Here is a 13,336-nt window from a genome sequence, read left to right as displayed (position 1 = left end):
CATTTGAATCATTAATACATACAAACCTAGAATATTCGTGAATACCTACATAATTTTATCAACTTGGCTGAGATCGTTCTATAAAAATGAGGAAGCAATTAATAATAGCCATTTTTTTTTCGTAGTACTCATAATTCATCCACAATTTCTCGTGTAATTGGGTTGGTCTGATAATTCACATATTTTTCAGCACTCTACTGATGTATGTTTCTAGAATATGTATCAATATCATTAGCTTTGCAATTGAAAGGAAGATATATTCATGCTATTGTCGTCAACTACTGAGGTAATAATCAATCTTGTGTATCCTGCGTATGCTGTGTTACTATTATCTCGCCACCGCAAAAGACCAACACTAAATAAATAGAGAGATGCACTAAGATGTGATAATTTTGTATATGCACTGTTTCCTAGAACTCTATTATCTATTATCTCCCTTTGCTATGGTTTGAGACGGCTTGAGAGAGAAGATAGGCTCCGAAGAACAGTCACTATTGTCTAAGTCTGGAAGACTTGCATTCGAGTAATCTAAACGGTTGTGGTGTGATGATAAAGGTCTTAGTCCTCTTTTTAACGAAATTATTCCGTTCACTTTTCTGTATAGCCCTTTGTGCTCGCCGCTAGATTAGAAGAACTATTACTTGGTTCATTTAAAGTTTTTTGACATTTCCTGACTAACTCTGACCAAACTTTAATTAGAACTCAACAAAAAAGTGAAGATTGTTACATTTAGATATCTGATGTTAAGTTGTAATTGAATAACAATTCAAGAATATTTTCGCTATATATAAGAAAAGAAAATGATAAGTCCAAGATATATAGAGTTTTTATGTCGCTGGCGATAGATATATGCTTCGAAAATAATCTTCCGATTAACAATTAACGATTTAATACATTGTAAACTTTACCACACCTTAATATTGTGGAATCAACCTGGTTAGTCCGCAATAGCACAGATCAGACATGCTCGGTTTAATAACATTGTAATATAAAATTACAGATTATTATATTTGTTGCGATAAGACTTAATTCATAAGCTAAGAAACAAAAACAAGTAGAGAGAAATTTTTTATTCCATTATTAATACGTATGTGGCCTAAATGTCCAGTATTACCAGTCCCGTTATTGGGAATAGGCAGCTTTTATTAATAGATAAAAACATGAGAAAAATAAATACAATTTTATAGGGGCTCAATAAGTAATTGGGTAATTCATCTTTTCATCTTATTATTATTTATCGAACTATTTTTAAAAGCGTTTTCCTACCACTTAGGAGCTCGCCGCGAATTCTTCATTATTTCTCCATTGAATGATAACACATGCCACGAAGTTATAATCCATTTTTAGAGATGAGCAAAATATTGTTTGGTGTTATATTAAAAAAATACGGTGGATTGTTTTGTACCAATTATGTTTTTTTGATAATTTTTTAAAAGATAGATATATATTGACCATTGGTCTAATTTTAAGTCTTTATTAAAATAATTTTGAAACAGAAGAGACCTAACATTCAGAACATTTGGTGTCTCATTGCCAGTTGAAGGGGCTGGGATAAATCTCATACGGTTTGACGTTTCAAGCATTCATAGTCTTTTGGTTGAAGTAGATTCTCATAAACATTGTAAAACATTTTTATTGCGTCCGTAGACGTTTCCAATTGTAATATAAACCTCGAGATAGATATTATTTACTTGATGATACTTGATGTGAACCAAAACGAAGTTCTGTTACAAACTAAACGAGAGATGACGTGCAAACTCCGCGACAATGTAGAGAATTGTAATGTTGAAATTGCGTCAAAAAGAATTTCAACAGCTCACAGCTACAATAATCAGTAAAAGTAATGGACAATTGATAAGACAATAGATTATTTACAGAGAGTCTTCCAAAATCGCTAGTTACAACCTTCATAGAAGAGACTTTTGACAATTGAGAAGAAAAAAATCAAAAAAACTTCAACTATTTCATGTAAATGTAATATTATTTCTCTCTATTCCCTTAAAAAAGTTCGAAGTTTCCGTAAAACAAATATAGGCACAGAATAGAACTTTTTGACAATATACTGTTGATAATTAATGGGTAATATTCAAATAGTACAAATGAAAGGAATAAATTCGTTATTTCGTAAACCGGTGACTTTAAGGAAGAATCCTGGAACCCGTTGATTCTCATTTTTAAACAGGCTGAGTAATTGATGTTTTTATTTGTCTAAGAAATTAATAACCTATAACTTGCGGAGTTATTTGTGCAACCTCAATACGTATCCTTTCTTTGAGTTCAATGATATTTTGTGGTCTATATTGATACACTTTACTTTTCAAGCACCATAAAAAGAAATCAAGATGAGTCAAATTAGGTAAACTAGGCGGCCATTCTATTATTCCTCTTCGACCTATCTACCGCTTTGCAAAGACGTTCTTCGAGTAGTCCAGTTTGGGGATTAAGAAATTCTGAAGAAAAATCGAGCACCTGTTAAGGTTTCTTCGAAAAAGTATGGTTATATTTTCCGTAGTTTTACTAAAATAGATAACAGAATAACATTGAATTCAAAAAAAGGATATGTATTGAGGTTGCATGAATAACTGCTGAAGCTATAGAGAAAATTTCACCCCACGTCTTTCTCATTAAATTACAGCTGAAGGTTAACAGTTTGAGCACTTAATATGGATTTTGTTATATTTAATGGATGATACCATTCATTGCAATAATAAAATTTAATTAATTTTTTAGACAAATACAAACATCAATTACTCAAACATATCTATTGATATGGCTGAATAAATATTAAAAAGACTTTTCAAATAATGTATTACAATACTCCTGTTTCCATGACGATGACGTCATCACGATCACATAGATGACGTCAAAAATAGGTATCCTCACGAATACCTTGTTTAAAATAAAAATCGATGGATTCTTTCTTAAAGTCGCTGGTTTACAAAATAACGAATTTATTTCTTCGCGTACACACACACACACACACACACACACACACACACACACACACACACGTCACTTGTACCATACTGTATGATAAATATTGTTTTTAGTCCCAGCAAACAACTTTGCAAGAAACCTGGATCGTAAAAACAAAAGCTTTAAAAACTTTAGTTTAACACAGTATGTGATATGTACATACGATTCAAAACAAACACTAAATACTCAGAAACTGAAAAAAATGCTGGGGTTTCCATGTTAAGTTTGTGACAATCGCTCCCACTTCCATTTCGATACATAATAAATTAGAAATAATTTATTATGTTTTTGATCGACAAGCCTCTGGGGATTCCATAAAGCCTACATATCACAATGTAAACGACAAAAACGATTCAAAAAGTCGAATAATTATTTGATCGTCAGATTTTCCTTTCATATGTTGTTGTGCTACTTCCCTTCTGGAAAGAGATGCCTTCCTACTTTCACTGGAAGTTTATTTGACAGTATTGAATATTCTATTGGAATATACAGGTTATCTTGACGAAACTTTAATATTCTGTAAAGTGAAAAAAACATTTGAAGTGACTAAAGTAATCTATATTTCATATTCTGTAGGTACATATTTCGTTGAATCAAACAATTTTTATTTATTGGTAGATGAACTGATTCAAGCAACTTTATGGTGCTGTATAAACATTTGAAATTTGGTGTAAGCTTAGAATGCCTTTAATTTCAATAATTTGATTCAACAGAATAAATGTACTTCGTGATTACTCAAACTAGAATCTAGTCTTTATCTTATCAATAGTTAATATTTCGATTTACGATGTAACTACTAGTTTTCAAAATATGAAGAGTGAAATTGAGTCAATGGTATAACAAAAGAAATTTGTTAGTTAAAACAAAACACTGTGAAGTAGTATCGACCTAGCATCGAAAGATAGAAAATTGAAGGAATTTGATATCAGGCCCAAACATATTTATCAGTATCATGGATTATAGGAAATAGAAGATGTAACTTGAAACTGCACGAAGGTTATTCATTAAATCCAGTTAGACGACTGAAGATATGCGCTGAGCAGAGATGGATTCAGAAATGAACTTCAGCTTTTCAAATTACATAATAGTTTAGAAGTTGTGGAATGTGCATAGTTAGTTAGATAAGGAGAAATGGATATGAATAAAAATGATGGAAAATTTGATTATTCACTTTCAATACCTGGGATCATCAATATATGAATAAGGATAATTGAGAAACAGAAGGAATAATCTACATACACATACAAATGTTAAGCACTGAAAAATCTGCATTGACGTTTGTATATAAGAGCGAAAAATGATTAGTATGACTGATGACAGAAAAGTGGAAGTGGAAATGGCAACTGACATAAAACAAAAACTAAAAGATTGAATTCCAAAATACTATGTATACATCTCCAAGAAGCTACAAGAAAGCAGCTGAAATGAAATTCAGCTAAAACCCTTGCATCAATCTCTTCTTTCAACCCATATTGTTTAAATAGCTAATATGTGTGGAACATCATAAGAGAGTCAATGAGATAAAGTATTCAGACATTACGATTGTCATTGGTATAAACACAGTCTTTGCAACTAGAAGTTATGCTACATTTTCTATTGATGTTAAAGTAATTCGTTAGATAATGTCCATCAACAATTGGGAGATCTTACAGGCCATTCAATTAAACTTTCCCTTTGTGGCAAATGAATAGCCCAACAATACCATTCCTACAAATTGCTTCCTATACGTTTTTTAAAACGACGTTGTGGATATGTTTTTCTGGAAAACTGTAGGATTTTCGTGAGTAGTTTGGATCAGTATTTATTTTATCAGTTACTGTAGTCGTCTGCCGGTGTCCACTTCTTTATGTAGTGACAGAAAAAATGACAAATTAGCAAAATGTAAATGAATTTATTAGAAGTAGTTATGAAAGTGATAGGAAGGGGGCTCAGAGGTCTTTCGGCCTTTTCTTAAAATTCATCTAAGAGCTATGGCGCAAATTATAATAATATATACACCATGTATATTTTTATAGTAGCTTTAGGTTAAATTAATTCTATTTGTACATATCTGATCTTATGATTCACTTGATAAATAGCATAACTATTCTGTGACAATAATTGGAAAACACAATATTTTCTAAAAATATCAAGTGAAAAATTCATAGGTTATTTTTGTTATGTTGATAAATACTAATAAATGTGCTGACACAAGATTATTTAATTGGTTTTTTGTGTCAACAAATGAAAACATTTGCAAAGCATCAATGAAATTGCGGAAATATTCAACCTTGTACTCTGGTTCATAGTTTGCATATCATTTATAAAAAAGTCTTGTGTCACTTATTCCATATTTTCTGTGGTGCGAAAAAATTTAGTGAATTTAACGAACTTCCATTACCTTGGTGAATAAAGATAAATAGCTGAAGTCAGACATTTGGAAAAAATACTATTAAAACGGTCCTTTGCATGATATTTTTAAGCAATATTTCCATGAACTTTATAGATCATAACTTGAAATAAAAACAAAGGTATGAAAATATACGTAAGTTTTTATAGTTATGCCACAGAACGTTGAGTTCATGAATAACCCATTTTATATTATTTTTATTTTATTGCTTCATAAATATATCCCATAAATATATTTTTCTAACATTGGAACTATTCATAAGTGGAATTATTAGTGCGTATTTATTACCGATATACTTAATTTCTGAATTATATCTATTTATTATAACCGAAGTAAAATACTTTACAATGAGAGATCAGCTTTGGTTAACTTTGGAAAATGATGAGCGATTTCAAAATTGAATATCTTAAAAATAACGTCTACCGTTCTCCAATCGAAAAAATGAGTAAGTTTTAGCTAATACCTTCGATAACCCGAATGGTAGATCTCTTATAGTAGACACATCTCGTCTATAATCAAAATGTATTCTACATTATCGATGATACGACACGATTTTTACCATAGTTCGCAATTGGGGTTGAGGATTACGCCAGAGAGCGTCTGATGGATAGTATATAACTGCACGAACCAAACAGCAGCACGAGCTGTTGTTTTCTTTAGTCCAGATTAGAGATTCCAAACGATAAGTTGCTTCGCCGTTGTAATGAGTCGCAATAATGTTGAAACTAGTTAGCGGTTATGGTCCTTTCCTTGCATTTCAGAGTCAATAGGGAAGTCCATATCGACAAAAAGGCCGATAAACATGACGTTATTCGGAAGGGATGTAATTCAATAATTGTCAATGTATTAGCCAGTTTTCTCTTTTGAAAAACAACAGGCATAATTATTTTCAGAAGGGAACGGTATAAATGTTAGTTCATATAAGTGGCAAATAATAAAATACGAAAGTATTGAATTCATACATTTCATTTATTTTTATTAAAATATTTTGATGAAGACCGAAATTAGGTTGAAATATGAGTAGTAACAGTATTTGAAAAAGTCATCGAAATTGAAAATCAAGACGATTTATCAACAAAAACATATTTAAAAGAGATCTAAGATGTGGGAGATTCGAGAAATAATTTAAGGTATCAATTTATATTCTATTCTAAAAACCTGTTTAGTTTCCGATCCGAAGATAACTTAATTTCTTTTATTTTGTGAAAAATACGAATTACGAAAAATTGTATACTCAACGTGAAAAATTATTTTTCAGAAATATTTGGAGCCCCTCAAAGCTCCTGAGAATGCGAATTTATTGGACGCAAATCTAGTCGACGAAATTTTTTATCAGGTAAGAAGCCAAATGTTATAAAAGTTTGATTTTACATAATGTCTATCAAGATGCACTGAGAAAATGTTTACTCATTCAAATCTCTGTCAGTTCGATCTATCTGTTATGTTAAAAAATTAAATAAAACTAACAACTGTCACCAATATATTATACTTCGTAATATATAATATAAAATCGTTTGTTCACGGCAATTTCTACAGATTGATTAAGCATAAATTTGAAATCTTGTTGTGTCTTAATATGAAATTCTAATCTTTCCTTCATTGGTACTCGCGTGGGTTTACTAAGTAATTTTCTGCAGCTCTGACGATTGCTTTCAACAGAAGACATTTGGTGATCAGAATCAAAAACTTTTTGCAACAAAAATTTTATTCAGGGAAACTATCAATAAACTGGATATTCTTCCAACAGAAATAAAATAAACTGGTATCAATTTGCATCTTATAGTCTCGTTTTCATATATGATTTGAGTTAACAGATTACTTACATTCGTGAACAGTGAAATGTGAATAACGAAATGAGTTGAGTGAAAAATACTCTATTACCTTATATTTTCTCATTAAAATTGAAACTTGACATTTGAAAAGAAATTAGGATACCTTTGACATATAAAAAAACATAATGAAGGCCTTTAAAAAGCGAAGGGAATGAAGAAAGAAATGGATAGGAAAAATGCTGGAAATAGATTTAATAAGGGAGATCAGAAAAAAGATGGGAAACTTTACAAGAATGATGAACATAACAAAATCAATAATTGAAGAGGATTTGGAATCATTATCGGCCAATTAGAAAAAAAGAAGAAGAAAAAAGCATAATAAATGATGTAGATAATCATGTTACAACTAGTAGGAAACAATTTTCAGCATAACTCTATAGAGTAACATAACTTCTACAGAATTATGAAAAAAATAAGTTTCTTTCTATTGATAAAAATGTTATATAATGGTTTCCAGATATAGGCTACTTAATTATGCGAAATGGTTTCTGAATAAACCACAGGAGATGACATTTCATTAAGATATTATTTACAGATGAAGCCGGTTTTGTCAAGACGGTATAAACGATTCCCGTATCTCGGTCTAGGACGGCACACAACCACTCATGATCTATCTACCACTCCATGTGATATAACAAATACAGGTGAGATGTTCCGTATTCTTCAAGATTTTAAATTTATTTCCATTTCTTTGCAATATGTCAGTACCTGCACTGACTGCTTTGCACTGATTTTTTACAAATATGAACCGTCGAGACGTATATACTTTAGTTATCAAACTTGTATAGCGTACTAGTCTTCATCAGTTTTTAATCAAAGATGCAACTCAATTAACCCTTCAAAGGTAGAGGTGATGAACCACTATATTACTGTATACGCAAATCAATATTATTAGTTAATATCTTGCAAATCGTCTAATCTAGAAGAATAATCAGAAAATATTTTTTAAGACGTATTTCTAATACGATCGTGACAAATAAATTATGTAGGTATACCGTTACTGAAAAATTTCCTGATAAAAAAAGTACTGAAAGTTAAAGAGAAAATAAGTACTACAGTAAATTAATATTCATTGTGTCTCTATTAAGTTTTTCTTTATTTAAGTTTTATCTATAAACTTGTTTGGATATAAATGGAGGGTTCAAACAAGGGTCGAGAGCTTCATTGCGAGATGAAGGATATCAATCATTCTTCTGTCTAAGTAATTTTTTCACGTGATTCAGATTATTTATTTATATTATTTGATAAACAGTTACTCGCGGGGCTTCAATGTTGCCGATTTGAGTTTTTATGTGTATAATAGTTAATCTCAACATTTTTCAACATTATCAAATTTCATGTTACACACTGATAGAGAATAGAAACAGATAGATCGAAATAACTATAATAATTTTACATATTATGGCTAATCCTATACACAATTTTAAACATATATTGAATATTAATTTAGGTGCAATAAGAAGCCTACAATTGATGTGATTTCTGAATGATAAAAAATTTGTCTTCGTTATTTTCAGATATGAATGTGTTTTTTCTATTTTCATATAGCTTCCAGCTGTGGCAATAAATCAATCTGTTAATCAATAACAATTTATACAGGTCATTATAATTCAAGCTATGGACGAACGAACGTTAGACATAATTTGGTGAAGTGAAATAACAATATGTGCTATCTTGATAATTTGATTTCAAATTCTACAACTGAAAACAACAGATACAAGTCGATTAATCATTTTCTACATAAATGTGTTTTTTTTCAGATTCCTTTCTTATATAATCATCATCAAATTTTCTTAACTGAACTGAAAGAAAGACTGGAACAATGGGATGTCAAGCAAAAAATTGGCGATGTTTTTTTAGAAATAGTGAGTATTGCTGCTCTAAGTGAACTTTATTTTATTTCAAACAAATTTTTATACGGAAAGTGTAATAATTCATAGTCAGAGTCATAATTTGAGTGATAGGAGATACTCGAAGAAAATATAGTAAGAGTACCTATATGAACTTAATATTAAAGACACGAATTGAGAATATAGAAAGCAGCGTCACTGAGAATACTAACTAAATGGCCACTTGCAGATTTCAGTGTCTTAAAAGTGATTCCTGTCAATCTGATAACTCTATTAAATCATAAGTTGGCATAAAACAAAGTGACTGTCATAATGACATCGCAAATTTATAAGAAGTTCAGTTAATTTGTCTGAATAAAATTTTTTATGGATTACTTGTTGAAAAAATAAATCTTTATTATTCTGATCGGAGATATGATACGAGATATTGTATTAAATACGTATAATGATAATCTTAGAACAAATGCAGTAAAATTCTAGAATCGCCGACACCTAGATGCCAAAAATAAGGAAAGGCTTAATCAGAAATTATTGGAGTTTATTTCAATTCTCTCAACGACGCCCAGCTCAGCACAAGTCTAAGTTACATCGGAACAAAATATTCTCAAAACGATACAATTCTATGGATTAATACGACTTAACTAAAAAAATATTATAATCAGTCCAAACATTCTACCTAACCGATATAATTCGAAATAGAATTTTTCAAATGACATTGATGACCACCCTTGTTAGTTCAAGTTCTATTAGTAGCTAGGAAGGAAGTAGCGCTCGATGTGGTCAAATTATCGTCAAATATTGCTCTTAATTTAAAAAAACACATAAACATGTATTTATAAATCAGAATATGAAAAAAGAAAAATTATCAAAATAATTTCAAAGTTTCCATTAAATCCCTGAATTTATGATAGGGAAGTACTGTTCCTGCTAACAGAAATTTGATTAATATGCGTTATTTCATTTGGATTTCACAGAAGACCATGTTGGGATTTAAGTAGGAATGAAAAAATAAATAAATGTCGTAAGTTTATTAAAAAACTGAAATTTATATCAAAATGATATTTAATACAGGCATATATATAGTAATCTTATTTAAAGCTAGAAACTAATTGCGAAATTATTAAGATTAAGTAATTTTTAAAACCTTTATAAGCATATGATTGATTTCAGTTATGAAACAAAAAGTAAAAAACATCTTTCGATAAAGACTATAATTAGTCTTCTAAAAAATCTTATTCATAGATTGAAAAATAAATAATAAAAATTTTAACCATTATATATTTTATAGAAAATTCTTCACAAAAATTAATCTAAACTCATTTTCAAAGGAGACTGTCTTTACTTTTTTTCGTCTCTGAAATTTTAGCATATCAAAAATTTTGCAAATCATGCCTCCCTAGGCCGGACCTCGCTGGCCTAGGCACAATCCATCACTGGATTCACTATTCAACACTCAACCATGTTACTCCTACTCTTCTCTCATTTATTATCAGGTTTCCAATTTATTTTTATTCTTTTAATTTCATCTTACCTTATTTATGTATTTATAAATTTTACAATATCAACAATTCGTTTTCTTGACTTTTCAAATTCAGTATCTGATATATTTAAATTCTCTGGCAAGTGTTTTTCTGCCCATATATTTTTATTAAAATTTCTATAACCTTATATATAGTTATACTGAATATTTTATTGATTATCCAACTGATGAAATATGTAGGTATGCAGTATGTTGCCACATTCAGTATGGATTAAAGTTGATATTCCAACAGTTTTTATGTGACATTTATTGCGGCATTATAGGCATAGTTTCAAAATAATTCAACTTGGATTTGTATAAATCAATGATGCAATTCGAAAACAAGCATCGAAATATAATTTCAGAACCAGATTATACAATTATTTATGTCCAGATCGAAGCTGTTAAGAAATTGCTTCATATAACTTTATCCATCAATTATTTTGCAATGAAATATAAAAAGTTAATAATCAGTTATATATTTTATAAAATTTTCGAAATATTTCCCATTATTTTTTTAACAGTGATAAAATAGACTTTCAAACTTTTTTCTAAAAGTTCGAAAATTTCTGTCTGACGCGCTTTACATGCATTGTTAGTCTTATGTTATCTACTTTAGATGCTACTAGGAAGAAATCAAGACGTACTGAACCGGGCGATCGTCATAACCATTCTATCACCCCTTTTCGATCCATCTAGTCGCATTAATTTGATTTTCCATTTGTTAATTTCTTAAACCAAATTGAAGTTAGCTTTTCTTTATTAATTTCTTCAATGCTGTTATCAAAAGTACTAGTTCATACATTGACTTTCCTAAAAAATCGTGGATTTCATTGAGCAATTTTGTTGCTTTACTGATCAAGTAATGTTCTGTATTAATAGTGCCTAATAATTCTATTTGTGCTGATCTATCCAACAAATGATGATTATTTCTTTTTTGGTTAGCAACGATTTCAGTTTCATTGAACCGAGCAGGACATAATAGTTCATAGTGGGCGCTTAAGTATCGTTAAGAACATATGCCTTCTGACAGGCTCATTGTGTCCAAAGGCCGATGTATTTTTAAAAGCCAATCAAGAACTTGGGCCTGAACCTTTTGCCGTTACTAAGCAAGCTATGAGGTTTGCCCAAGTGTTTGAATCGCGCCCGCGCTTCCTCCTTCAAATTTCACGCCTATTGGAGTGGAATAGTTGTTTGGTAAGAACCTGCCCTGTAAGCACACCATTGAGAGACTATTGGCTACCTCAAGAATGAATTTCGGCCCATAGATATATTTGCCGAGCCGAGCCTGGGAATTTGTTTTCTACGTATAATATAATATTGAAATAAGAAAATTCTTGATTAGATGTATTACATTTTTTCAAGTAGTAATATTCAAAAGATTATAATGCTTTTATTGAATATTTTATAATTTTTTTTTTAAATTGCACCTTAATGTGATACGAATTTAGTTTCATTCATTGTTTATTATCCATTTAAATAATATCAATGTGTTTTTGACACCTTAAACTTTCCGTTCAAATTTTTTATGTATCCGTCTCCACTAGAATTTTCTATTTATTTATCCTGAGTTTTAGGTAGTTCAATAAATAAAGAAATAGAGTTTGATAAGGAAAATATCCCATTACATTAAGTATATAATACCAGACACATCATAAAATACAGAAGAATGAACTGAGTATAAATTCCTGTCGTTTTGGAAAGATTCTGTTATGTTAAGTTGTATTTGAATTGTTGAAATAAATTGAATACAACATTGTTGTGCTTGATACTTCTCAAATTATACGCCCTGAAAAACAATTCATAGATTTTCAATAATTTATACATATAATCTTTTAAATAACAAAATCCTACAAACTGACTATGCAGAACAGTGCATACCTCATTTGCGTAATTATAATGGCATGTGCGTTTTCATAATTCTGCTTCTATCTTTAGTACGGTCAGGTATTAGGTTTCTGAAGGGTGTTTCATCACACGCCTACAAAGTCTTTATTTAGAAACCACTTTACACAACCCAAGCAATGTCATAATATGAATCTAATTTTGTTTCTAATTAATCATTCATTGGAAAAGTACTTTTATGCATTACCAGAAATATGTCAGCTTTCCTCAGTTACATTAGAAATAATTTGGAATTAGAGAATTCTGTAGTCCTATTATTTTTAGCCTTTCTCAAAATAGTGTAATGGATTTTTAAATATTTTTAAACATTCTCTGAGAAGAATTTTATTATGTTTGAAGCCCTCAGTTCTGGGATAAAGGGAAATCGGATTCTTATGATCTTCAATTTTTTGTCCTCGGATGTAATACATTGAAGAAGGTTTCGTTTGCAATTTTTTATCATATATATTCTCTTCGACATTTTTGAGTTTTCTACATTATTTTCGCTGCCACTCAGTCATTGTGTATACTTCGTTACGTTAGTACATAATATAATATTTGTTCAGTGTCTCTGACAAGACGAAGGTAATAACTTATTTACAAAATAAAAGACGGGTTAAGTTATGATTCTTTATTAGTGTAATTGATTGGTATATTCTTAAATATGGCGATTTCAGAAATTTTACAGCAAATTCAAAACATTTCATACAGTTATATAAGAGCCATTCCAAAACAATAAAATCGATGAAAAAACGTATCATATGAACTGCCATATGCTTATTGAACAGGCGGATAAAAATATATCGCAAACGTCCATAGTTAACGTCGAGTTCACAATTAAACTATGATTTTTCATTAATTATAAATACAATTGTTTAATTTATTG

At 30.0% G+C, this 13,336-nt stretch overlaps 1 protein-coding gene across 1 annotated transcript in view; it reads left to right on the top strand.

Annotated features, from left to right (window-relative positions):
- LOC130451390 (rho guanine nucleotide exchange factor 17) overlaps window positions 1-13,336 on the top strand; it is a 59,940-nt gene that overhangs the window by 32,918 nt on the left and 13,686 nt on the right. Inside the window, exons 4-5 of the mRNA XM_056790369.1 lie at window positions 6,624-6,701; window positions 8,958-9,062. Of these exons, the coding sequence (XP_056646347.1) occupies window positions 6,624-6,701; window positions 8,958-9,062 (183 nt within the window). The remainder of the gene's footprint in view (window positions 1-6,623; window positions 6,702-8,957; window positions 9,063-13,336) is intronic.

The sequence above is a fragment of the Diorhabda sublineata genome, chromosome X (genome assembly GCF_026230105.1).
Source record: "Diorhabda sublineata isolate icDioSubl1.1 chromosome X, icDioSubl1.1, whole genome shotgun sequence".
NCBI lineage: Eukaryota > Metazoa > Arthropoda > Insecta > Coleoptera > Chrysomelidae > Diorhabda > Diorhabda sublineata.
The sequence above is the reverse complement of the archived record's forward strand: the minus strand, read 5'-3'. Positions and strand labels throughout refer to the sequence as shown.